The sequence below is a fragment of the Naegleria gruberi genome (assembly GCF_000004985.1).
Source record: "Naegleria gruberi genomic scaffold NAEGRscaffold_34, whole genome shotgun sequence".
Classification (NCBI taxonomy): domain Eukaryota; phylum Heterolobosea; class Eutetramitea; order Acrasida; family Naegleriidae; genus Naegleria; species Naegleria gruberi.
In genome coordinates this window covers 359,188-384,951 of record NW_003163293.1, presented here as the reverse complement: position 1 = coordinate 384,951, position 25,764 = coordinate 359,188, and the positions used below count along the sequence as shown (strand labels likewise).

The following is a 25,764-nucleotide window of genomic DNA, read 5'->3' as shown; positions in this document are numbered from 1 at the left end:
ACCCAAACCCAAACCCAAACCCAAACCCAAACCCAAACCCAAACCCAAACCCAAACCCAAACCCAAACCCAAACCCAAACCCAAACCCAAACCCAAACCCAAACCCAAACCCAAACCCAAACCTAAACCAAACCCAAACCCAAACCCAAACCCAAACCCAAACCCAAACCCAAACCCAAACCCAAACCCAAACCCAAACCCAAACCCAAACCCAAATCCAAACCCAAACCCAAACCCAAACCCAAGGACTCAATTATCTCGGGAACGGCGAATTAAAAAAATTAGTATTTTCTATCATTTCTTCCAAAACTCATATAGATTGATATTTGAGTGAATCATAACCCGGAACGTTCTCGTCGCAGAGATAATAGATATACTATGAATTTTTGAGTTGACCATTTTTGATTATCTCAATAACTACGGGGAGTTTTTTCACGTGTATTACAGAATAGATATATTAATGTATTTAATAATACATATATAAGAACTGGATAGCCAATATTAGCCGTTCGTTTTATGTGATTAGGTTTTCGCCATACCCAAACCCAAACCCAACCCCCTGCCTTTCTTGATTTGTTTGGCAAACCTTTCTTGATTTGTGGATTTTTGGAAGAGTTTTGCTGGCCAAGTTTACACATTTCTAATGTTTATAGGTCAAGTAGTTACTGATTTAAAATCTGATTTGAAATTTAATACAACAATGTTTGAGTTTACAAAAATTAGCGGTCTTGAAGATGTCAAAGAAGTTGATTTGAGCACCTTGGCTGTAGCATTAAATTGTTATGTGACTAATGAAAACAATGGAAATATTAGACTTGCATTTCCAAGAAGAACAATCAGGAAGTATTTAGGAATTTATGGACCATCATTTTCAATTCAACGATTTGTAAAAACAATTCCTCAATTTTTGGATAAGGGAGCAACATTTGAGATATTAATTGGATCATTTATTGTTTGGAAATCTAAACTGGGTCTTCTCCAAAACTCTAATTTCGGAAGTGTTTTCCCTTTTTTAACAGGTACAACTTTAGCTGATAAGCTTTGCATTAATTTTCCTACCATGATAACAAATAAGCGTACAAGAGAAAACGCTGAAAGCGAATGGAAGAAAGTTCATTTACATTTTAGTGCTTATCAGAACAGACTTTCTATTATGAAAGAAAAATCACGTGGGCCAGATATGTTTATTGTTTTTGAACAAGATTTGTGGTGGTGTATTCAAGACAAAAATAAGTCAGAGTTTAGTTTTACTGAACTTTATGGAGAAATTGACAAGTTGAAAGATTTTCCACCAAACGTCAAGATAATTTTTACCATGTTTTATAGATGCAAACTAGAAAAAGAATTATTGGGAGTATTTTATGAAGGAAGTATTATTGATAGACCTAAAGTGGGTTCGCAACAAATTCAAGTTCCAAAGAATGTAACTCTTGTAATTGTTGATGAGAATGGAATTAAGAATCTTATTGGAGAATCTAATTATATGGCTCTTGTTGAGCTATCAACATATTATATTCCTAATTTTGCTTCAATGAATTGAAAACAAAAATCTCATCATGTAAAAGCAAAAATATCTCGAATTAAAACGGATTCAAAAAACACCAACAATTCAATTCAAATACTTACTCAATTTGAATTTATTTGATTTCAATAGACCAACTTCTTCTATTTAAATGTTTGCTACAATGCTTTCTTGTTCTGTCATTGTAGGAATAGTCAACTTGCCCAAGGAAAGTTTCCACACTAGAAGGTGAATACTTGTTATTTACAAGGGAAGTATTTACAGCTTTCCAAAATTCGTAATAATTAAATGTTGGAACAACCAAATCGCCCTCTACATGCATCAAGAATATTTTCCTGTCATTTGACAAGTCAACCTTCTCCAATAATGATTTCACATCATTGTGAAATGGAGGAAATCCCATCAATTGAGCCTTATGAGGAACGATACTTTTGAGAGCATCAATGGCAATTCTAGCAACAGAACTTCCTACAATTTGTTTTGCTCCATCATGAATTGTTTCGAATATGTCAATTGGAGGACTGTCAACGAAAGCTTGTTTGATTCGTTTATCTTTTGAGAATGCAATGAGTGAAGTTGCAGCTCCCTATTTGAAATTATTTAGTCAAATTTCAAATAAATTAAACTCACCATCGAAGTTCCAAAAATTCCAAAAGAGTTATTATCCAAAAATGGATATTTTTGTTGAAGATAATCCAAAGCTCCTAAAACATCCAAATGTTCAAAAGATCCAAAGGAAGCATACGGTAATTTTTTAAATATTCCAGTATCTCCATGATTTCTCAAATCGATCTGTAAAATGTTAAATCCCATATGATACAGCATTGTACTCGCTAACATGGTTTCGTATTTAAATCTACAAGCTGTGTATCCATGAACTGTGACTATAAATCTTGATGTTGAATTGATAATTGGTTGTTTGTAAAGAGTTCCAACCACTTTCACTTTTCCTATAATATCAAAAAAATTAGCAAGTTTAAATGTTCCATAAACAGAATATGGAGAACATACCAATTCCTCCCTCAATCCAATCAGCATCTCTACTCATAAAACTAACAGTTTCATAATTTCCCTGATCCACAAAATACTTCTTCAATTTATCATGCCACTGTGATGTTGGTTCCTCAAAATATGGACACTTGGTCTGAATCGTATAATTTGAAGGAGTATTTAATCAGTAGGGAAGTCCACAATTCACAGCTGGATTCACAGAAAACACTACATTCCACAAATAATCAGCCACCGAAAACCAAGTTATCAGAAATAATACTAAAAATCCAAAAGATAGTAAACAACAAGTAATTGATAATCCAATCATGATTCGACAATACAAATTCGATAAGATGGTTTTCTTCTGATCGATTCTCTTATAGGTTGTTTCATCATCCACATCGAGTGTATAATATTCAGTGATAGTTGGTTCCTTAACTCCTTTGGATCGAAATAGGGAAGATGTGCTAAACATTTTCTTCATCTTGTCTTGTTGCTTTTTCTTTTTGTTGAATATGATGGAGAATTTTGTTTGAAAAGAAAGCAACAATGAAACACACTCGGAATTTAGAGGAAGGACATGAGGGTGTTGATTTTTTATTGTGTTGCAGAGAATAGTACTGATCATAAGGACAAGAAAACTTCAAGACTCCTGAAATTGAACCTTCTTTTTCATTCATATATGTTTCTCCGTAGGACCGTTGATTAAGGAGAATTTAGTCCTTGCTTTAAAGAATCTTTCACAAAGTAAGGGCAGAGGTATTTATTGAATGCAACAACAACCCTGCTTCTTTGGTGGTTGTTGAGGATTTTCAATATCGAGGGGTTCATATGTTTTTCCATCCGCGAATTGAACTGGATCAGTTTGTACAATTTTTGATTCTCCCTTCATGTCATTCTTAATTTTGGCAAATTGAGAAGCACTAATGGATTCACCAACCGCCGTCGAACTCGTGGCAAGACTCTTTTGCACTGGTGGAGGGACAGTGGTATATTTCGATAATTCAGTTTCCAGTTCTAAAACCCTAGCTCTCAATTGCTTTTCAATCTCGAGAAGTTCTGCAATCTTTTCCAATCGAGGATCTCCTCTAGAAACCTTGAGTTTGTTCTTGATTTGTTTAGCCCTATCAGCAAAATACAGAGTGCTCAATGATTCTTCAGCGTTGACATCGGCAGGACTCACACAAACAACCAACAACGTATAGGAGTTACCACCAATTGAATCTTTCAATAATCTGGTCAATTTGGAGTTACGATATGGTACAAAGTTTGTCTTCTTTACAAGTGCATTAATGACATTACCCAAGTTGGAGAGTGACAAGTTGATTTTAGCTCCTTCCTTCAATCTATCACCTGTTGCTTCAGTAGCTGATTGTCTTTCAGAACCAGCCAAGTCAACGAGTGAAATCTTATTGGATCTATAGCTGAAACCATCCTCATCTCCCTTATCAACCTGTTCCATACAAATTTGAAGAATACCATGAGATCTGGACGATTCTTGATTCATTTTTGTTTCTCCAACAGTTCTCCTTGTTGCACCCTCATCCAAAATTTCATTCAGCTCAGTATCTGTCGTGATTGGTTTTTCAATAAGGTTTGTAATATATGTTCCTTTCACTTTGTCTTCTCTTATTTCATAACTCACTCTTCCACTATGAGGATTCAACAAGTCCAAAATATTTTCATTGTAAATTTCCAAATAGGATGCCTTAATAGTGATGTCAGTCTTTTCCTTTTCTCGTTCCACATATCCAAACAATTCTCTGACAAATCTTGACATGATTCCTTCCTTTTCTTGATTTCCTTTCATACCTTGCATTGTCCACTATTTAAATTGTCACATTGAATAGAGAGATGGATTACTTACAGATTTACCAGATCCAGTTTGACCATACGCAAATATACAAGCCTAATCCAGAAATAAATATGTAAAATATTTTGAAACAGTTCAGAATTGCTCATCAAATTAATACGTACATTAAAACCTAACACATATCTATCTAAAACTCTCTGACCAGTTGATGAATAAACTTCCTGTTGCGTAGAATTCTCATCAAACACATCGTCAAAATAGAATTTCTTATCTTCCTTGTCTTTTCTCTTAATAAGAACTTCTCTATTCGCTTTTGTTATTGTTATACAAGGTTGTGCTTTCAATTTCATTTCTCTATCATTGAAAGGTCTCATTCTCACCACAACTTTAATACCAGTCTCATCACCCGAATCGGACATGTTATCATAATTAGATCTTGTTGTTGTTGTATACGAAGAGGATGTATCAGCATTTGATGCAACTGTATTATTCAAGGAATTTTGTTGATTATTAACTGAGGCACTTGTTGAAGGAGGCGATGATGCTTTAGTAGATTTAGATTCCGATGCTGTTGTTGTGGTCGTATTCGATGAGACTGGTCGAACCTTGTTGTTTGGTGGCATGTTTTGTCCTTTTTTTTGGAGAGATTGAGGCGTTTGTACTTGCTTCCCGCCAAAACTTAACAGCTACTGAAATTTATTTATCCAGGATAAGAAACAACGACACACATGCCGAACAAAATATGAAACAGTGATTGGTTTGTTATTTAATGTTGGAATAGTAGGTCTTCTTTATTATAATACATTAAGGTTTGGAAGATTGAAGATCTTCATTGGATTGAGCATCCTTTTTGGAAAGCTTTAGGAATAGTTTTTTAGGCATGTATTTCAGTGTCGAGTTTCTAATGAATTGCTTAAAGGCAGAGGTTGTTAAAAAGAAATCTCCTTCTCTAATTGTTTTCCTCTGGATTTCCTTGATACGATCCAGCATTTTACGTTCATATGATTCGAGAGCATCTTTCAAATATGGCATATCCTGATGATTGAGTAATTTTTCCACAGGAATGTCACGAATATAATCGACACCATCCATCTTGGCATGTTGAACTAGTACTCGTTTCAGTTCGTCAGCAAGAGTCTTGGCCCCAACAAGAGCCATTGAAGCACCTTTACCACTGAGTGGAGTCAGTGCTTGACAACTGTCTCCCAACAAGACTATTCTTCCCTTATGCCACTTGTCAATGTGAATTTGAGCCAAATCATCATAGTAAATTGAATTTGAATTACCCAATAACTGAATCAGTTGAGGGAAGAGGTGTTGAACATCTGCAAACTTTTCCACAAGGAATTGCTTTCTCTTGACAACATCAATATCCAACTTGTTTTGTCGAGTGTAGAGTTTTCTACTACCAGATGATGAAGATGCTGAGCTCTTGTCTTTATCTTCATCAGATGAGCCAGATGAAGATCCAGATGTGCTTGTTCGTTTTTCCTTGTCCTTCTTACTGCTCTCAGTATTTCCTTCATTTGATTCCTCACTCTGTGAAGCCATCTCATCCAAAGTGAATGCACAAGAAACATAGCAACGATTCTTATTTCTCGAAATGGTCATGTATCGTCCCTTATCGAGAAGGAAAGACACAGTGTGAGAACTTTCAATTCCTTCCTTCACTTTCTTACTCAATATTTTACAATGTTCCAATGATATTTTCTCTCCAGTTATTGCAGGATCCATATCGTTTGCATCATTTACCAAATCAACCATGAAACACATATATCCTACATTTAAATACTTTTTAAATTGAATATCTGGTCCAAATACTAAATTTCTAGTTTGAGAATTGATTCCATCAGCTCCAACAACCAAATCAAATTCTTCAATGAGTAAATTTGGTTGACTCATGTTAGGATTTGAAGATGGAGAACTTAGTGATGAAAGAGAAGAGAATGAAGCTGAACCTTTCATCATGGTTGGAGTTCCAAGACTATTCTCCCTCCTCATTGGATTAAATTCGTTGAAACTTGAAGGAGGCTCCTCGAACTTGATTGGAGTGGAGGGATTGTTGTTTGGAGTTTCTTGAATCTCATCTTCTTCAATATCTGTGGAAATGTTTTTCCCGCTTTTTTCTAGTGCTCCCTCTTTAAAAGGAAATATTTAGTTTAATACATGGTATAACATCTTGAATTTTACACGAATGATTTCATATCATGTATACTATATCCTATTCATTTTTGAATATTTAATCTTTTGTTTTCATTGAGATAATTAGTGAGTTATGACATCATATACCTTTTTGGGAAAAGCGATTTTTCGCTCAACTACTTAATATCGAATATTGAATTTTGTGGTGGTAAGAGATAAGATCAGATACTAATACCATATGTAATTTTTTTTACGAATAGTTGCGTATTAAGGAGGATATGCTTGGTTAAAGTTGGTGAATTTTTTTGTGTGAAATTAAATTAAAATGGAAGTTTATTGGAAGGAGAGTTATTTTTTGGCGCCAAGTTTCTTTCCCATAGAGAGAAAGGTTTCGGCCAGCAGTTTTCTAAAGTCTGAATATTTGATTCGAACAGTTTCATTCATAATAGCGAACAAGTTATAAAATAGATCATTCAATAAACTGATCATCAATTTGGTTCTCCACTCAGTGATGATATAGGCATATCTAGCCTTATAATGGTACTTATCTTGAATGTCGACAAGATTAAAAGTACGTCTATAATGGTCATGATGGATAGCAGAGGTAGCGTTAAATTGATTCTGATCAAACGAATGCAAAGCATGTAGTTGAAGTGATTTTACATTTGTGGAGTTGCAAATAAATTGAATCTTCTGGATGATTTCATCCTTAGTGAGCTTACTTAATTTGATATGTTCCTTCTTTCCAATTTCTTTCAATTTTTCCACCGTATTTTTCTGCAAAAAGGAGGTAGAATATTTGCAAGAGTTTGCTGAAATGGTTGGCAGTGTTCAAAATCAAATGCATTCGAAACAAGATGGTGATATTTCTTGTCTCTGTCTGATTGGTATTGAGGATTTCTTTGCATAGAAGCGATCACAGATTTTGAAATAAATTCAGCAGCCTTCCAATTACCATGAGTGAGTGTTCTCTTCAACAAATCCCAGATCCATGACTTTTCAGTACCTGAAATAGAGAAAGTGCCAACAACATTCAATTTGATTAGCTCATCAAAGATAGTGAATGAACCAAATGCAGCATCACCAGTAATATGCAAGTTTTGATCAGTACATTCACGAACCATTTTCAACAATTTTAACATTGCTTCCTGAGGGGAATCCATAGGAACTTTGTATTGAGGAAGGATGGCTAAAACATAAGGTTTCCTACACCCAGGAAATAGTACACACAACTTATAAGACATAAGTCCATTTGGATATGGTTTTCTTGGAATGTACACTACTGGAATTGGACATTGCAAGAGTTCAGCCTCTGCTTTAACGATTGAGGAAATCTGATATGCATACACTGTTTCGTCCACAACAAAATTGGAACCAATTGTAACAGCATTTAAAGTGATATCGTTTAATGCTGTTGAAATCAATTCAAATTGTTGGTCAGAAGGAGCAAAACATTTCATCAAAGAAAAGTATCTTCTATAACCAGGAATCATGCTATCCAACTTTTCTGCACGAAGCTGTTGTAAATTGGTTTTGGCATTGGCATTCAACTTTGAATGGTTGTTTTCTAAGCTAATTACAGTTCCCAAAAAAGAGAAAAGCTGAGAGATATCAATATCATTGTAATACTTTGAGTGTGAAGATGCTTTTCCAGTTGTACTCTCTCTGGTCAAGTTAGTGTTTAATATGTCCAATAGTATTTGCCAAAAGTGGTTTGGAATCATGTTTGAAATTAGAAGTTCAAGGCTGACCTCAGTGCAAGTTACATTTCTCAGAATGGTTTTAGGAGTGGTAGGAGTTTCGGTAATTTTAGGATACACAATGTTGGAAGAAACCTTTTCAAATCCTTCTTTGTTAAAATTGAATAAAGATGCTATCCAATCAGTTTCATCATCCAACTGCTTAGCAGAGTATTTAGGTGTTAGGTTTTGGCCGTTGGATGGACTGAGTTGGCTTGATTGCTGATCTTGGCTATTTTGTTGGTCCTGTTGTGTTCCTCCTTGGCTATTTTGTTGATTGGAGGTAACAAAGCCATCGAGTGTAGCTTGTTTTTTGTTAGTGCTGGAGGCGTCTACGTTCTTTCTTTTCATTTTGATTAATTCTAACCGTTCATCCATACGAATATTTGAATAGAAGTTACACGTTCACAGTGAACAGAATTTTATCATTTTTACAATCCAAACGGTTTTTATTGGCGGGAAAAGGGAGCATTCTATTGTTTGAAGGAGCATTGCAAAAAAGCGGCGTGAACTTTTCAACAGATATCAATAGGACCTAACAAATTCTGATCAATGTGCAATGAAGGTGAAACTCCACATCTTCCACTCGCCAAGGATAAACGATCATTTGATGATGAAGTGTTACGGTCAACTAGAAGAATCTTGACTCCTTGTCCTCTAGAAGTTTCAGAAATACTCTGAACCACCGTTTTAAATCTAAAATCTGCTATCTGTGGTCCAATTTTATCATAAAGAATCGAATGTACGGTTGCCCTTTCGAATAGTTTAGAAATATCCTTATATTTGTGAATGAGCGAAGCATCAAAGTCACGAATTAATTTTCCCTTATAGTCTACATAGTGATGTTTCTCCAATGGTACGTGTAATGTTGTTGATGAAACTCCAATATCTCCCAAAATATCCAAAGTTTGTTGTCCTTTTGTAATTGTTAGTTTAGTGTAATTTAGATTAGTTTACATTCATAAACATTCAAAAAGATATTAGCCTACAACAATTAAAACAAACTAAGAACCTACCATCTACAGTAATCAAAGCTCCTACCTGAGCATATCTAGTTGCCTTCTCAACAAAGGTAATTTCAATTGGAAGTTTCATTCCTTCACAACCTTCCTGATTGAGCAAGTAATGAGCAAATACAAGACCACTCACACCACCTCCACATATTAATACTCTGAATGATCTGCTGCTGTTAGAAGAATTAGCATGAAGACTTTTTCTTTTGTTCATCTTCTTCTTTGTTAGTGTGTACTAGTTGGGAGATGAAGGTTTCGCATAAAGGCTTCAAGAATGATGCTGGCGAGGAACAACAATATGGAAGTCTACCAAAACTAATGTTGTGGCGTTTTTTTGAAATTGATTGCTAAATAGACAACTGGCGAGTTGTTTAATTTTCTCCTTTTTGGGAATTATGCGTAATTAAAAATTTAAATTATGCAGCTGTCATCGTAAAAGAAGCTTAATAACAGAAAGGATCTTCTACACTTGGTTCTTGATCATCACGGATGGTCTTTCCGATTAATTGCTTGTTGCATTGTTACTACATGCAAGTACATAATTGAGATGATTCGAAAGAGAACTGTTTAATAATTTTGTAATCTCATTAAACGTTCAATGTTTGGTAATTGTACAGACTTTTGAAAATAGAATGGTGATCACCAAATATTGAGAATATCACTGATTAAATACCCATAGTCACTCTAGGTTCTCTGGAGGAAGAGTTTACATGTTCCAAAATCAGTTTCTCATTTCTAATCTCATCTGGAGATTTAAGACAAGGTAACAAGGTGTAAGATTGCTCTGGTGGTAGGAAAATGAATAAGTGAAATGCTTCTCCTGGATATGATTGTGTAACATCAACTATGTGTAAAACCTCCTTTCCATTCACACTAAATGTTACCAATTGTTGCTCTATATCAAGAAAAACTCCAACTACATCACCAGGTTCCACAACATTATAAACTCTCATCTTTTTTCCTTTCACTTCCTTAACTCGATCAGTAATTTTTTCGCCATCATGCAAAATGCAAGATCCATCTCTCATATAGGTACAACATGTTTGGTCTTCCTTTTTTTTGGCTTCACTGGCACGAATAATTCCAACACCTGATGCTAATTTACAACAATCAAAGGCAATTCTAAAGTAAAATTTGCCACTTGTCATTCCAAATTCACTCGGCAAGGCAAGAGAAGCTCTATTACTAGTGTTCTGAACTGAAAGAGTTTGAAATTTCATTGTAGAAATATTAATATGTTTTGTTGTTCCAAAACATGCCTTTGGATTACTCCATCTCAAATACTCTTGCATGAATCTGGTCTTGTAATCCTTCTCTTCCAATGATGAACAATTTACAAAACAATACAATTCATAATAATATTTCCACATGAGCCTTCCGAAATGTTCATCCTCATCCAATTCTTCATGACAAGACAACGTCAAGCCATAATAATACGAATTCAATCCGGATAAGTATGAAACAAATTCCCAAGGCTTCAAATATCGGCAAATAATGGCCATCAATTCATGAGGAACTTGCGAAAATATATCAACAACATCTCCAATAGGCTCTGATGAACATTTAATTTGCACTGGTTTGGCTTGTTTACGAAGAAGACGCATCATTCAATTGTAGTGATGATATTGTTGGTGTTTGTGAGTTGTTAATTTTTTGATGAATGAATGGTTGGATGAATTCTTTGATTTCTTGTTTTTTTAAAAAATAACAAATTAAAGCAAAAAATATTCACAATGGGTTCTTTTAGGATTTGTTGATTCTTCGGGTGGTTTCTAATGATGAAATATCAATATTTTCGCAGAACCATCTCGATATTATTTGAATAGTAGTAGTAGTGGAAATTTTTTCTATTGGAGTAGTATCATCAAGTTGGAAATTATTTTTCAAGATGGAAAATCACAAGTGGGTGGACCTTCATCTGATCATTCGCCAACCTTCATCCTATTCTTTTCCATCAATATAATAATAGAATTTGTGGAAATTAATTTATAGTAATGTAATTTTGGTTAAATAAAAGAAAATGGACCATAACTCAACATGTACTTCACCAACTTGCATCATGTCTTTTAGTACTACTGTTTAAATAGATAATAAACATCATGTTTATTATCAGATTTTCCTCATGTGCTCGATTTACCAATTTACGATATTTCATCCCATCAAAGTTGATTCCCGACCTAACAACAAGTCAAACAACAATAAAACCACACAGGATACTCTTAGTAATAATTATTAAAAGTAGAATTTCAAGTCTTTGTTTAGTAATTTGCGACAATCATGGATATCTGAAATTTTGGTGTTTTCTCATGATGTAGAACGAGAGAAAGCTAGTAAAAGTCACAAGTGGTATCTAAAGGTATTCTCTCCATCATATAATTTTCTTTTGATCTAATTTTCACTACTAAAGATTTTACAATTTTTACATTTAAAACTTTACTATTACATTAGATAATTAATTGACTACAAGCATCAAATCAACCATACTATCCTTCTATTGATGTGCTCGAATACCAGAAAAATTATTAGATTGATAACTTTTAAATTCATTGTAAAAGAAAGCAAAGAACCAAACAACCCAAAAATAAATTATTAAAAAAAATCTAGTAATTTAATGGGAGGATACGCAAGAAGCTAACTTTGGAAAATTTAATTATTGTTCGGAATGCATAACAAATGTCGACAAATTAATTGGAAATTATTGATTCTTTGAATATTCGGAATTATTATCTTTATTCAAATATTTATAGAAATTACTTCTCTTCCTTTCTCTTCTTTGTTGGAGTTTCTGAAGAAACATTCTGGGCAAAATTATGAGCATAGAGACGTTGCACAGGTGTTGCATATGATAATTGAGCAGTGGACATGTTGTTACTGGTAGCTCTTTGTTGGACATTTTGCATGCAACAAGCATTCAATAATCTATTACCCATGGTTTGGTAACTTTGCTTATCTTCCATGTTTTGTAGACATTTTCTCAAATCTTGAATCAAGCTTTGACAGAAGTGATCTTGTCCACTGATAGAGTTTTGAACTTTGGAAATGGATTCAGTTAAAACAGTTCTTCCTTCTTGTAATTTTTGAGAATCTGAAAGTGATTTGGCTGTGGCCATAGCATGGCTGACTTCAACTCTATTCTTTTGGACATCTAGTTGGTAGTTGGCTTGTGATTTGATTGAAATATTATTTCTTTGAATGGTCATGTCAAATCCAATTAATTCACTTTCAGTTTCAATAATGTTGAAATACGAAAGTGAAACTTGAGCTAGCTCTTGAATGTCCAATGGATTGTAAAGTCTTGGAATGGATAATATAAAGACAATATCCTTCTTCTCTTCAGAATACACATCTCCAACATTAATTTCACAACCAGCTCCATTTGGAAGATCTGAAACTCTAAAACCAGTCAAAACTTTCTTCAAACTAATGTTTGCCTTTGGTTGAATTCGAATCTTGATATTTTGTCCAACAACTGACACCAAATTTCCAATCACATTACCAAAAGCTTTTGGAATATCATCTGCGGTTTCCAAGTAATCATACAAGCCATTTCCTTTTTGAGCAATGCTTGTGAGCATGTTAGCATCTGTGTCTTGGCCAAAACCAAAGGTATGAATGGTCACGTTAGATGTGGACAACAATTCATCCATTAAATCTTGCATATTTTGAAGGATTTCGTTTGTGGAGATCAAACCTCTGTTGGCCAAACCATCAGTGAATAAGATTACAGAGGTAACTTCATTCTTTTCCTGTTGTCTGGAAGCCAATAGTTTCAAACTAGTAAAGAGGGCACCTGAAAGATTGGTACAACTACCAGGAGAAATGGCTGAGGAAACTTGCTTGGCTTTCTTCTTTCCTTCAATGTCCATCTTGGTCAGATCAAGATTGGTTTTGACTTGAGTGTCAAATTCAACGATGGCCACACGATCCTTCTCTTTCAACTGATCAACCATGAAAGAGAGTGTTGACTTGACCATGTCCAGCTTTTGTCCAGCCATGGAGCCACTCTTATCAACCACCAGAACCAAATCAACACCCTTTCTCTCCTTCTGAGCTTGTTGTTCAAAACATGGACCTTGCAGTGTTGCCATACAATACAAGTCACATTCTGTTTCGAAGGGAATTGCTTCATACTCACAATGTCCATTGAAAACAATCTTGTTTGAAGTAGAACGAGTATTCATCTATTTTGATTTGTTGTTGTTTTTTAAAAGTTTGAAAAAACAAATCCCAAGCAAATTAGCTTGCTTTTATAGGTTTTGGTTTGCCAAGCAGAGAATTATGTGCGTTTCAAAGTTGGATAATCAAAAATTGATAAAACAAAAAGTTTTGTCAAGAAATATTTGAGAATTTTACTCAACAATGGTTGGCTGTTCTTGTTGATTATCTTGTTGTGAAGAATTGGTTAGGGAAGTGTTGGAAGTTGAAGGAATTACTGCATGGTCAATTGGGGTAGGTGGTGATGTGAGCTGTTTTTCTGAGAGAATTGAAATGGTATCTTCTTGATTGAGATTTGAATTACTACTACTACTTTCATTGATAGTCAATTCGGCAAGAATAGTCGATTGATCTTGATCAGTATTTTCCGAATGAACATCCTCCTCCTCTTCGACTGTTACAATTTCTAGAGCGTTCATGAGTGTTTCGAATTTTCCTGCTTGATCCATTCCTTCAAACATGATTTGATCCAAAACTTTCATAATGTGATCGTGTGAATTGATGAGAAATTCAACAAATCCAGTAATGTGGTTGACGTGTCTAAGGGCAGAATCTGCTGTTTGATTTCTTCTTCTGAGAATGTTAGGACCCATTACAATACCAATATTCTTTGGTGTCATTCTATTGATTGACGACTTGTCAGCAATCTTTTTCATGAATTGCATCGTTTTGTGAAAGAGTGGAATGTGAGCTCGTTCAACTCTCCTCAATACACTTTCCAATTTTTCCAAATTCAATGATTTGGTTTCAATTAGTGAAATACAATCATCATACAACTCATATTGAATGATTGGAGTTGGCATGACTCTCAAATATTCTTTCAGAACACCAACTGCAGTGTGTAGAAACTCTACAGTCGTCTCTTCAGGAACAAATTCCTCAATAAATGTTCCAACTGGGAGAATAATCATTTCGTCCATCTTTTTCTTTAATCTCAAAATATGAGCTCTATTTCCAGGAATTCTCAACACTCCTTCAATTTCACAACAATTTTCCAGAACGTAATCAAAGAGAATGTCAATTGATTTCGGTAGGAGATTTCCTTTTTCTCTTCTTCTTTGTAAAATGTGAGCTAGTTCAGCATTGAATATTGCTGGATCTTCCATGAGTGAAATGTCGAAATTTATCGAACCATGCTTGACTCCAATCAATGGTTTTGTAATTGATTTCGGAGATGGAGTATTCAGGAGTGAGTAAATATCCTCAGCTTCCAAATCTATAATACAATGACCTAGAACATCATCCCTAGTATACTTATCATAATCGAATGCATCCAATCGGAGGAATAGTTTAGTTCTATTCACATTGTGTCTTTGAGAAAGCACCTGTTCAAAGATATCCTTCTCAATGAACATGATTAAATCCTCTCCTGCTTCTCCCCATTTTGGATTCAAATTCTTGAAAATGATTGAAGTTTTTGTAAACTTTCCTAATTGATTCCACTTGACAGGTAAAGTTGCTTCACCTTCTTGCATTTCTGATTTGATTTGTTCATCAATAACGTCCTCATCTTTGTGATTGATTGAAAGCGATGATTCAGCTGAGTGCAGAGGTTTATCAGTGTCAGGAGTTTTAGCTTTGATATTGCTGTGTGAGATGTTGTTTATGTTTGATGTGGATTTTGTCTTGTTTTTAGAGCTGTGAAAGAAGGAAACTGATCTATTTTGTTGGCTGTTGGATGGAGATGGTTTTTCAGTGTTGACATTTGATGCATTGGCATTTTGGATAATTGATAAATTTGATGGAATGGCACTCGACTCTTCGGGTAACAATTGCGTTGATGATTTTGTTACTTTGTCAATGGCAATCGGTACTGATGCAAACAATCTACATTCTATCAATTTTTCATCCATTCATTCGTTACAATTATTTCAAAAACAAATTCGTTCGAATTGTATTTCAAAATTTTCATAAATTTTCATACAAAAATGTCCAAAATATGAAAATAATCAAAAATTATGAAAATTTCAATCAATTATTAAACCATTTCTACTAAAACTCACCAATATATGGGTCTGAAAAACCATTCCAATCAGCAGAAATGAGATGATCACACGATTTGATAGTAACCTTGAGAATGAGCTCATCTCCAATTAAATCTTTTCTTTCCTTGTTGTAGTAGGTTGATGAATAGTCGTTGGGAGCTTCTTCTTCAATACTACTTTCTGCATCTGAGAGAAAGAAACCTTTTGATTGTGGTTTCGGTGTTGGTGGTTGAGAGGCGTCAAACATTTTTTTTTGGTTGGAAAATTCAAAGATACTGATGACATGTTCAGTGACAGGAAGGAAGGGTTTGATGTTATTGGTGCGATATTTTATCAATCACTGACCCCTACTGAACTGAAGTTACTGAATTTACATTTATTCTTCGCTCAGCGAATAAAGATTAGTCCAATTTCTGATATCTATGTTGTTACTCAATATTATTCACATTATTTAAATAAACACAGAGCTAATTTCCCTACTCACTTCCTCCTTTTCTCTCTTATCTTCTCTATGTTCTCGGAACCATAAAATCAGAATTGGTATGGCCAACAAGATGAGAGATACAATTTCAGCAATAATTACCCACAAACTAGCTCCTGATGGATTCACAAAGAGTTGAACATCCCAAGAATCGGGCTTATTAGGTGGTGTGTTGAGAGTGACCAATTGAGAGTTTGGAATAATGGCACTAAATGATTTGTAATTGGTTGAGCTGTCCTTAGTGGCATGTGCCTTACCAACAAAGAATTCCTCTACATAGCCATTAGTTCTTCCCAATCCAAATAATTTGTAAGGCGTTTCCAGAGCTAGATAATTAGTTTGAGAGATGAGTGATTGCATGTTAGCTTGTTTTGTTCCATCTAATTTTGTGGAGGTAAATTTGATAGTAACACCTGGAGCATTGACACCATAATAATATGTACCATCTTTAGAGGTAACACCATTGGTTGAGATGGTTTTTAAAAAGTAGGCGTCATTGAAGAAGCAATTAAAGAAAGCTCCCAAAGTTCTATTGTAAAGATGTTCATCGTGATAAATTGTAATAATATCCAATACTCCTGTTTCATCAATATCCAAAAAGAAGGCATCCAACTTGGGCATTTCATTCATTTTTGTTTTGGGTGGCACTTTTGCAATGGATGCCTCATTGAGGGCATCAACATGTTGAGAGACAACTTGGAAAGTTCTGGAAGTACTTGTGTGGGTACAATTGAATAATTGATTTTCTGAAGAACTTGCTTCTGGACATTCAACATTTTGCCACAATTCAATTCCAACCTCTTGGTGATCATCCTTGGTATTGACAACACTGACAACAAGATCTGGATAACCATCAAGGTTAAAATCTCCAACTCTGAGGGTAGCTGGTCTTGAGTGGAATTTAGTACTATCAAGGTGGTGCAATATTCTCTTTCTAGAGTCGGGCAATTCAATAACAGCTCTCTTTGAAAGTGAGAATGAACTCTGCCTACAGAGGTCAGTATCTTGTCGACAATTGGTGTCATCAATAGTAATGCCGGTGCAGAGTGGTAGCTGGTCATTAAAGATGACATGAAGCTCATTTGTTTCCTCACAAGTATCCAAAGGATAACAAACAGGATACAAAATGTCCATATCTCCATCATGATCAAAGTCCAAAATCACAGGTCTTCCGGCACCCTTTGGAAGATTGATTGTAGTATTGAGCTTGAGTTTTCCCATTTCATTAATCCAAATTTCCAAATGAGGTGAATCACAAGTGGTATTACTCGATGCGTGTGAACAACTCATAATGATTAAATCGGATCCACAATCTCCATCAATATCAACATTAATTACTGCCATTGGAAAGGCAAGAGGATTCAAATTTTCAGTCTCTGTAAAACTCTCCTGGTCAATTTGAGTATAATTGAGCACATTCGACTTGTATTCTACATTATCATTAATCCAAAATGTTCGTTTTCCTGTTGATGCATCAGTAGAAAATAAGTCAGGAAGCAAATCTCCATTCACATCAACTACACTTATTTGATCGGTTGTTTTCGATGACAAGAATCCACCATCACGAAGACTCTTAAAATCACCCAATAAGAAATGGTGTGTGTAAAGTTGTTCACTACTACTCGGATCCATCAAAGTAACCAACAAATCCAGAGCACCATCATAATTAAAATCGGAAGCTACCAGACTCACAATTTCCACATTTTCATCAATTAAATTCGACAATCGGTAATCAAATTGTGTATGATTTACAAATTTCCACTTGTATGTATTCCAAACTAGTATTTGAATGGCCTTTCTATCGGATGAAACTGTTATTAAGTCTGTTGTTTTTTGATTGGTAAAATCACCTAGAGCTTCTATTGTATATCCTGTCCATTCTTCAAATCCAACATTCGGACTCACATCATATAATATTGATTTTCTAAACAAGAAACTCGGAGCATATGAAATGGAAGGAGGAAATAGAGAAAAACCTCCCAAAACAAAGCAATTATTATTGTTATTTGTTATTGTATTGAATATCATCAGAAGAAAAATATTCATCAATAGTAATGATGACCTTGCTGTTATTGTGTGATGATGACGAAATTGATGAGATGATTTTCGTTTTTCCATTTTTTTAAATTTTTAAATTAGAATTTAATTGGAGGTGAAAGATATCTTTCTCATTGGATGGATTCTATTAGAATATAATTCAATTAATTGATAATTTAATTATTAATAATTGAATTAGAGTTTAAATCCATACACCACATCATTTCCACAGATTTGTGTGGTTCTTCTATCAAGGCAGTAAAAGGGAATTTCTTCTGGGTTTCTTCATCAGAATATGAGATAGAGGCCTTGCTTTCAAAACCCAATTTTCTTCTCAATCCTTGTGAGTAGGCTGATGTAGCTTCCGAGAGTGCCATTGTATAGCCTCTTTCACGAACACTTCTCAATAGAAATTTGGACAATTCGAATGAAACACCTCCACGTCTAGCAAATTCATATGAAGCTCCAACATAGATGTGCAGTACTTTGGAGATATTTTCAGGTACATAGAATGCTTCTTTTGATTGATTTGTATTCAATTCCCAATACTTTTCATGAAGATGATCCAATAATCCAAAAACTTTAAAGAGTGGAGCATCTACAGAGTAGTGATCTTCAATTTCCTTTGCTCCTTCTTTTGCTCCCTTGACTAAATCTTCTCCTATTATTGCAGCAACAACCATACTAATTTCCAATATATCCAATTAATTGATTTGTTAATTAATAATATTAATAATTAGAATGATCATGAACAATTTAACATTACTCACTTTGATTTTCTATCCACAGCAACAGCACCCAAACCATCACGAGCAGCAATCTTGGCATAATGTTCCATGAAATAATAAATATCCAAAGGAGAGAATTTCAAGGCTTTAGACAATGGCTCTCCTGAACTAAAAGTTTGAGTGGCCAACACTGCTGCCTGTGTTACATATTCACTCGTCAGGAGCTTGAAATCCAAGTGGGCACATGAACTGCAAGAAGAGGATCCTGAAGACATTTTTTTGTTGTGGTTAGTCCAATTCCATAACAATTCAAACCATCTTGTAACTGAAATGATGTGTTTGTTAATTTTTTTTGATTTTGGTAATTGGTTTTTTGGCGCCAATCTTACTGTAAATATAATTTAAAAAAAATTCATGATTGAAGTTGATCTGAAACAAGAGGAGGCCTCCTCAATCATGAAAGAGAAGGAACAGTAAAATTTGTTCAATTTCCGTATCAAGAAAAGAGATGGAATTCAATAGAACAACTTTTGAAAAAACTAATTGAAAAACCAAAGAATATTACATCCCGAATGGTTGCAAAGGTCATTTATGAATTATCGAGTAAGATTCATCCCTTTACAGGTGATCCGATCGAATATTTGGATGATAATTATTTAATTTTGGTGAATGCTTTAAGTTTGTATGATAAGAAATATTATGAGAAGGATCACGGAAAGACTGGACTACTCTCAAAAGTTATTCCATTCATTGTAAAATTAGTGTTGGAAAGTGATAAATATCTAAAGCCGAATAGTTTACCTTACTTGAGGAGAGGCAATAATTTGACAGTGGAAATTACAAGGATGGCAGCTGCCTCTTTGTTGGCAAATAGCTTTTTTTGTTTGTGGAAGAGAGCTTGTTATGAGGAGTGTTGGGAAATATTTCCATCCATTAATTTTACAGATATGTATAGTACTGAAATAAGTGAAGAGTAGGTTTATACTTGAATAATTGTATTGTGAAATAATTACAGAGTGAAATGCTTGGTATTGAACTATTTCTCATTAATGGAGAGGGAATGGAATGTGATTCAGAATGGGATTTCAAAAGATGTAATTACAATTAGTAGAGTTCATTTAAATTCAATTCCATCTATCGAAAAATCACAAGAAAGACTTTGCCAAGTTCAAATCAAAGCCAGCGGATCTATCAATGATGAACCAAACGCAACGCATGTGGATTTTGCCAATCAATTCATTGGAGGAGCATCTCTTTCTTATGGGTGTGTACAGGAAGAGATAATGTTCTCCATTTCATTCGAAAAGAATATAGCCAGATTAATTTGTGAAAAGATGAACGACAATGAAGCTATACTCATTAATGGAGCTAGAAAATATTCCCATTATTCAGGGTTTGGAGAGGATTTCAAGTATGAAGGAGTATGTGTTGATGAGAGTCCTCACATTAATGAGATTTGTGCCATTGATGCCTTATCATTCTTTGGAAAGGATACTAATTCTCAATTTGAACCTCAAAATGTTAAGAGGGAAATCTTAAAATCTCAAACAGGTTTTACATTTTCCAAATATTCAACAATAGCAACAGGCAATTGGGGATGTGGCGTATTCCGTGGTGATAGACATTGAAAAGTGTTATTCAAATGCTATCTGCATCATTGTCTAACAAATCTCTAATCTATTATTCATTTTCGTCTACAGATTTCAGTCGAGATTTGAAAGAATTTGTGCAACTTCTTGCAGAGAATGATATCAGACTTGGAAATTTATATTCAGGAATCTTGAAAATTCACTTAAAAGATAAAGAAACAGTTTTTGAATATTTACAAAAGATTCTTCCAAAATCCAAGTAATATTAAGATGTATTCACAAAAAAGACTCTTGGTTTGGTATTGTTACAACCTAATGTTGCTTCATCAATCTCACCTCATGTGAATTCATTGATATTTTAGTGATAACCAATCAAATCATAATTCTCTAATCTTCGCCAGATTAAGGAAGTTGAAAACAATTCCACCATTTCACACACATACTACCAATCACCCTTCTCCCAAAAGAACAAGGCAAACTTTCCCTCTACCATAAATACCACTTCCGATGATCCAAAACCTCCTTCCCACGAATCTGCATAATATTCATCATCAAATATCCTAACATTCGACTCTGGAAACAACTCTCTTACTAATTTTACATAATCACCCAAATGTTTCACAATCCTTTCATAACATTCAGAACCGCACAATTTTTCTCTGCCACAGAAAACATTTCCTGATGAGATGGTTTTCAATAGGGTTGGAAAATCCTCAATAGAAACATAAGGTTCCACCGATAAATCGAACCAGTGTTTGAATTGTCGAATGGATTGCTGTTTGTGTTGCCAGAATGAGAGAATGGTCTTGTCTAGAGTTGCGAGTTTGTCTAGCAATTTATCAGGCAGTTGTGAAGACATTTTTCTTAATAGAACTCATTCACGGAGCTCAAACTGAATTGCTACTTTTATTTGTGTTTACGGTAAAAGTTCTGCTGAACTATTAGTTCTATTTTGGAAGTAGAAATACAGTTTGCCAAACATTTCATAATTTCATAGAGAAAACATGGGAATTAAAAACGAACACCAAACTCAGGGTCATCATAATAAACATTCGGATATCTCCAAGTGAGAGCAGGTCTCGAGGAAAAGCTCAACACTAGTGTAAAGTCGATGATTAAGGCATTGCGAAGTTGCTCTGGTAATTGACCAACTTTTGCACAATCTGTGAAGAGTTTTTCACAATTTCGTGTTCCAAAGCTCAAAAAAGTATCAAAAAAACTTGAAAAACAATCTAAATGAAAATATTTTCCACATTCTAAGGCTTTTTCGAAATAATTATCAATTGTTAGTGAAAAGTTTTTCTTGCAATGATAAATTAGGCATTGATTTTCATGTTTCAAAGCTATATCTATTAATCTAATAAAACTAAAAGAGTTATGGATTGGAATCCCATAACAACTTTTGATACTAATTTCCAATAATTCTAAATCTTCTGATTCATCAGGTGTAAAGACATCATCACTAAGATCACTGAATGATGATCCACTTTCGAATAATGCATTAAAAAAAATACACGAACTGCTTAGTATTGATTTGTGACAATATAAATATTGGTCTTTGCTTATTTTGATTTTAACATCACTGGACTTCTCATCATTAAATAGTGATTCCATTCCTTGTAGTTTAATTTCAGTGTCTTCTATTTGCATTGGACTTGTCGTTGTTACTTCCAACATTAATACAATATTCAGACTATTTCTCATAATGATTGGTGCAGTTTTAAGATGTTTTGCTGATTGTGGATTTCTCAATTGAATGGCAGAATATTCCAAACAATAATTATTCAAATATTCCAATATGTAATTTTCAACTTCTATTTCTTGACAAAATTTGAGTAAATTCTCACTTTGTTCCCATTTTGAAGGAAGTGTTTCCAGCGTGATGGAATTAATAAATGCGTTTACAAATACTCTTTTAAAATCAATAAATTCACAATTCTTGAACATTCCTAAAATGAATAATACATTCAATATATCATATTCTTTAAATGAATTCAATCTTTCAATCTCTGTAAAATGATATACATTTTCATATATCAATGAATCAATTAGTTTTTGAATAATTTCTATTTGTTGCGAATTCATTGATTTCAATAGTTTTTCATTTTTCAATATTATTTTACAAAATTGTGGTGATAACTTTTCTATTAATGGAATAAATCCAATCAATTCCAATCCAAATAATTCATCTCTTGAATGTTTTTTCAATTGGATTTTTGGAATTATAGTATAATCATTTCCAATGTGTGGATGCGATGAAAAATCAAATGGTGAATCACCACTGAATCCTTTTTCACCATTTCCAGCAATTGTTTCAATTGTTCCATCTTTCAATATTTTTCTAATTCTGTGATTATTTGTATCGGCAATATAAACTTCATCATTTTGAGAAACGAATATATTGTATACATTTGATATTTGTGCATTAATTGCAGGTCCTCCATCACCACTATATCCTTCTTCTCCAGTTCCTGCAATTGTATTAATAATTCCATTTCTCAATATTTTTCTAATTCTACAATTTCCACTATCCACAATATAAACTTCATTCGTTGCTGAAACAAATACACCACATGGAACGTTCAATTGTGCATTTGTTGCAGGTCCACCATCACCACTGAATCCTTCTTCTCCAGTTCCTGCAATTGTATTAATAATTCCATTTCTCAATATTTTTCTCACCCTATTATTTTGGCTATCAGCAATATACACCTCATCATCTTTGGAAACAAAAACACTGCAAGGATAGCCAAGTTTTGCATTGATTGCGAGTCCACCATCTCCACTAAATCCGTCTTCTCCAGTTCCTGCAATTGTTACAATAGTTCCATTTCTTAATATTTTCCTGATTCTACAGTTTGAATAGTCAACAAAATACAATTCATTATTTTGAGAAAGGGCAATATTCCACACAGCTGATATTTGTGCATTAATTGCAGGTCCTCCATCACCACTAAATCCTTCTTCTCCAGTTCCAGCAATTGTTACAATATTACCATTTCTTAATATTTTCCTAATTCTATAAATTCCCAAATCAGCAATATACACTTCATTATCTGAAGAAACAGCAATACTTGTGGGAAAATCCAACATTGCACTCGTTGCAGGACCACCATCACCACCAAAACCACCAAAACTCCATCCTGCAATGGTTACCATTGTTCCATCTTTTAGTATTTTTCTCACCCGATGATTATCTCTATCAGCAATATAAATTTCATCATTCGGAGCAACAAATACCTCCACTGGACAATTTAGCATTGCATCGGTGGCCATCATCATTTTAGCCTTTTTTAATTTATTTTCATCATTAGCAGCATCACAACTTTCTCCATTATTCGATTCCGATGAATGTGTAGTAGCAAGACTTCGTTTCATTTTTTTAAACTTTTTGTAATATTAGTTTAAAGGACTAGTTATCTATTTTGAAATTGTTGTATCTGATGAGTTCGATTCCAAGCTTTATTTGAAAACATATTCGAATCAAGGAATAGGGATACTTCTAATCTCATGATAAACTTAATCAGCTAAACGTGATCAAAAAAAACAATCAGACCAAATCAAATGAGTCGAACATCACACAGTTTTGTAATAACATCGACATACTTGATGTCTCGTCTACCACCAACACCAAATATTATGTATTAACAAGAGTTAAAGTGTTTTAAAGCTGCCACGTTCTTAGGTGTTCTTTTGTGCTTGTCCCAAATAAAGTTGAGGAGTCTTTGCTGATAAGACGAGAGAGTTTCTCCAGAGAGTGTGTGCTATTATTGTAGTCATTGTCTAATTGGCCCAACTTCAGATAATTTTTTTGTAATCGCCAAGTTTCAATGATAGCATATCTATGGATGGAGACAGGCTACACAAGACCCATCCATTAAATAACAAAATCCACAATCCAACATCAAAATTTCACTGAATCTATTATTTCTATATTAAGTTTTTTTAAAATAAAGTTTTATTACATTAAGAAAGAATTTAAAACAAGATTTTTGGAAAGCAAACATGAAACACTGTTTTTACAATCCAAAGTCAATTTTGTCTTAGCAGTAACCTAATATATTCATTGTAAACCTGTATTGAAAATGTTAAAAAAAAATGAAACGAAGTCTTGCTTCCTCTAATAATGACGAAAATGTTGCTGATGAAAATAAATTTAAAAAAGCCAAAATGATGATGGCCACCGATGCAATGTTAAATTGTCCAGGAGGAGTGTTTGTTGCTCCGAATGATGAAATTTATATTGCTGATAACCTAAATCATCGGGTGAGAAAAATATTAAAAGATGGAACCATAGTCACCATTGCAGGAATTGGAGAAGAAGAAGGAGAAGGATTCAGTGGTGATGGTGGACCTGCAACAAGTGCACAATTTAACCATCCATGTGATGTATTTGTTTCATCAACGAATGAAGTTTATATTTCTGATTTTGGAAATTATAGAATTAGAAAAATATTAAGAAATGGCAATATTGTAACAATTGCAGGAACTGGAGAAGAAGGATATAGTGGAGATGGAGGACCTGCAATTAATGCACAAATATCAGCTGTAAATAATATATTCGTTTCTCAAAATGATGAAGTTTATTTTTCTGATTTTAGAAATCATAGAATTAGAAAGATATTGAGAAATGGAACTATTGTAACAATTGCAGGAACTGGTGAACAAGGATTTAGTGGAGATGGTGGTCCTGCAATTAATGCAAAATTAAACACCCCTTGTGGTGTTTTTGTTTCTAATAACGATGAAGTTTATATTGTAGATTACAAGAGTCATCGAATTAGAAAGATGTTGCAAGATGGAACAATTATAACAATTGCAGGAACTGGTGAACAAGGATTTGGAGGTGATGGAGGACCTGCAACAAGTGCACAATTGAGCCATCCATGTGGTGTATTTGTTTCATCAACGAATGAAGTTTATATTACTGATAGTTATAATTATAGAATTAGGAAAATATTAAGAAATGGCAATATTACAACAATTGCAGGAACTGGAGTTAAAGGATATAGTGGTGATGGAGGACTTGCAATTAATGCACAAATATCATATGTAGAGAATATATTTGTTTCTCAAAATGATGAAGTTTATATTGCTGATACAAATAATCATCGAATTAGAAAAATATTGAAAGATGGAACAATTGAAACAATTGCTGGAAATGGTGAAAAAGGATTTGGAGGTGATTCACCATTTGATTTTTCATCGCATCCACATATTGGAAATGATTATACTATAATTCCAAAAATCCAATTGAAAAAACATTCAAGAGATGAATTATTTGGATTGAATTTGATTGGATTTATTCCATTAATAGAAAAATTATCACCACAATTTTGTAAAATAATATTGAAAAATGAAAAACTATTGAGATCAATGAATTCGCAACAAATAGAAATTATACAAAAACTAATTGATTCATTGATATATGAAAATATATATCATTTTACAGAGGTTGAAAGATTGAATTCATTTAGAGTATATGATATATTGAATGTATTATTCATTTT

General features: G+C 33.9%; 14 protein-coding genes across 14 annotated transcripts in view; 3 read left to right on the top strand and 11 right to left on the bottom strand.

The window, feature by feature from the left end:
* Nucleotides 1-700: 700 nt before the first annotated feature.
* NAEGRDRAFT_69505 (uncharacterized protein) lies at nucleotides 701-1,540 on the top strand (the record flags this gene model as incomplete). Its single annotated transcript, XM_002675442.1, has 1 exon — nucleotides 701-1,540. The coding sequence occupies one exon, from the start codon at nucleotides 701-703 to the stop codon at nucleotides 1,538-1,540; it is 840 nt and encodes a 279-aa protein (XP_002675488.1).
* A 97-nt stretch (nucleotides 1,541-1,637) lies between these two features.
* NAEGRDRAFT_69504 (uncharacterized protein) lies at nucleotides 1,638-2,987 on the bottom strand (the record flags this gene model as incomplete). The annotated part of the gene is made up of 4 exons (XM_002675350.1): nucleotides 1,638-2,108; nucleotides 2,153-2,472; nucleotides 2,534-2,666; nucleotides 2,793-2,987. 4 exons carry the CDS (start codon nucleotides 2,985-2,987, stop codon nucleotides 1,638-1,640), a joined length of 1,119 nt encoding a protein of 372 aa, XP_002675396.1.
* Nucleotides 2,988-3,275: 288 nt separating this feature from the next.
* On the bottom strand, nucleotides 3,276-4,948 carry NAEGRDRAFT_69503 (uncharacterized protein; the record flags this gene model as incomplete). Its single annotated transcript, XM_002675349.1, has 3 exons — nucleotides 3,276-4,337; nucleotides 4,380-4,421; nucleotides 4,490-4,948. The coding sequence occupies 3 exons, from the start codon at nucleotides 4,946-4,948 to the stop codon at nucleotides 3,276-3,278; spliced, it is 1,563 nt and encodes a 520-aa protein (XP_002675395.1).
* Nucleotides 4,949-5,129: 181 nt separating this feature from the next.
* NAEGRDRAFT_69502 (uncharacterized protein) lies at nucleotides 5,130-6,326 on the bottom strand (the record flags this gene model as incomplete). Its single annotated transcript, XM_002675348.1, has 1 exon — nucleotides 5,130-6,326. The coding sequence occupies one exon, from the start codon at nucleotides 6,324-6,326 to the stop codon at nucleotides 5,130-5,132; it is 1,197 nt and encodes a 398-aa protein (XP_002675394.1).
* Nucleotides 6,327-6,778: 452 nt separating this feature from the next.
* Nucleotides 6,779-8,557, bottom strand: NAEGRDRAFT_80349 (uncharacterized protein; the record flags this gene model as incomplete). Its single annotated transcript, XM_002675347.1, has 1 exon — nucleotides 6,779-8,557. The coding sequence occupies one exon, from the start codon at nucleotides 8,555-8,557 to the stop codon at nucleotides 7,223-7,225; it is 1,335 nt and encodes a 444-aa protein (XP_002675393.1). The 3' UTR covers nucleotides 6,779-7,222.
* A 164-nt stretch (nucleotides 8,558-8,721) lies between these two features.
* Nucleotides 8,722-9,433, bottom strand: NAEGRDRAFT_69500 (uncharacterized protein; the record flags this gene model as incomplete). Its single annotated transcript, XM_002675346.1, has 2 exons — nucleotides 8,722-9,122; nucleotides 9,223-9,433. The coding sequence occupies 2 exons, from the start codon at nucleotides 9,431-9,433 to the stop codon at nucleotides 8,722-8,724; spliced, it is 612 nt and encodes a 203-aa protein (XP_002675392.1).
* Nucleotides 9,434-9,768: 335 nt separating this feature from the next.
* On the bottom strand, nucleotides 9,769-10,823 carry NAEGRDRAFT_80348 (uncharacterized protein; the record flags this gene model as incomplete). Its single annotated transcript, XM_002675345.1, has 1 exon — nucleotides 9,769-10,823. One exon carries the CDS (start codon nucleotides 10,821-10,823, stop codon nucleotides 9,885-9,887), a length of 939 nt encoding a protein of 312 aa, XP_002675391.1. The 3' UTR covers nucleotides 9,769-9,884.
* Nucleotides 10,824-11,546: 723 nt separating this feature from the next.
* NAEGRDRAFT_69498 (von Willebrand factor type A domain-containing protein) lies at nucleotides 11,547-15,666 on the bottom strand (the record flags this gene model as incomplete). Its single annotated transcript, XM_002675344.1, has 4 exons — nucleotides 11,547-11,617; nucleotides 12,620-13,400; nucleotides 13,578-15,268; nucleotides 15,438-15,666. 4 exons carry the CDS (start codon nucleotides 15,664-15,666, stop codon nucleotides 11,547-11,549), a joined length of 2,772 nt encoding a protein of 923 aa, XP_002675390.1.
* Nucleotides 15,667-15,870: 204 nt separating this feature from the next.
* Nucleotides 15,871-17,928, bottom strand: NAEGRDRAFT_69497 (uncharacterized protein; the record flags this gene model as incomplete). The annotated part of the gene is made up of 1 exon (XM_002675343.1): nucleotides 15,871-17,928. The coding sequence occupies one exon, from the start codon at nucleotides 17,926-17,928 to the stop codon at nucleotides 15,871-15,873; it is 2,058 nt and encodes a 685-aa protein (XP_002675389.1).
* Nucleotides 17,929-18,113: 185 nt separating this feature from the next.
* NAEGRDRAFT_69496 (uncharacterized protein) lies at nucleotides 18,114-18,940 on the bottom strand (the record flags this gene model as incomplete). The annotated part of the gene is made up of 2 exons (XM_002675342.1): nucleotides 18,114-18,621; nucleotides 18,708-18,940. 2 exons carry the CDS (start codon nucleotides 18,938-18,940, stop codon nucleotides 18,114-18,116), a joined length of 741 nt encoding a protein of 246 aa, XP_002675388.1.
* A 297-nt stretch (nucleotides 18,941-19,237) lies between these two features.
* On the top strand, nucleotides 19,238-19,642 carry NAEGRDRAFT_69495 (uncharacterized protein; the record flags this gene model as incomplete). The annotated part of the gene is made up of 1 exon (XM_002675441.1): nucleotides 19,238-19,642. One exon carries the CDS (start codon nucleotides 19,238-19,240, stop codon nucleotides 19,640-19,642), a length of 405 nt encoding a protein of 134 aa, XP_002675487.1.
* Nucleotides 19,643-20,696: 1,054 nt separating this feature from the next.
* Nucleotides 20,697-21,113, bottom strand: NAEGRDRAFT_69494 (uncharacterized protein; the record flags this gene model as incomplete). The annotated part of the gene is made up of 1 exon (XM_002675341.1): nucleotides 20,697-21,113. The coding sequence occupies one exon, from the start codon at nucleotides 21,111-21,113 to the stop codon at nucleotides 20,697-20,699; it is 417 nt and encodes a 138-aa protein (XP_002675387.1).
* Nucleotides 21,114-21,265: 152 nt separating this feature from the next.
* On the bottom strand, nucleotides 21,266-23,632 carry NAEGRDRAFT_69493 (uncharacterized protein; the record flags this gene model as incomplete). The annotated part of the gene is made up of 1 exon (XM_002675340.1): nucleotides 21,266-23,632. One exon carries the CDS (start codon nucleotides 23,630-23,632, stop codon nucleotides 21,266-21,268), a length of 2,367 nt encoding a protein of 788 aa, XP_002675386.1.
* A 720-nt stretch (nucleotides 23,633-24,352) lies between these two features.
* Nucleotides 24,353-25,764, top strand: part of NAEGRDRAFT_69492 (uncharacterized protein) — a gene marked incomplete at both ends in the record, with an annotated part of 5,286 nt that continues 3,874 nt past the window's right edge. The window contains one exon of the mRNA XM_002675440.1: nucleotides 24,353-25,592. Within this exon, the coding sequence (XP_002675486.1) occupies nucleotides 24,353-25,592 (1,240 nt within the window). The remainder of the gene's footprint in view (nucleotides 25,593-25,764) is intronic.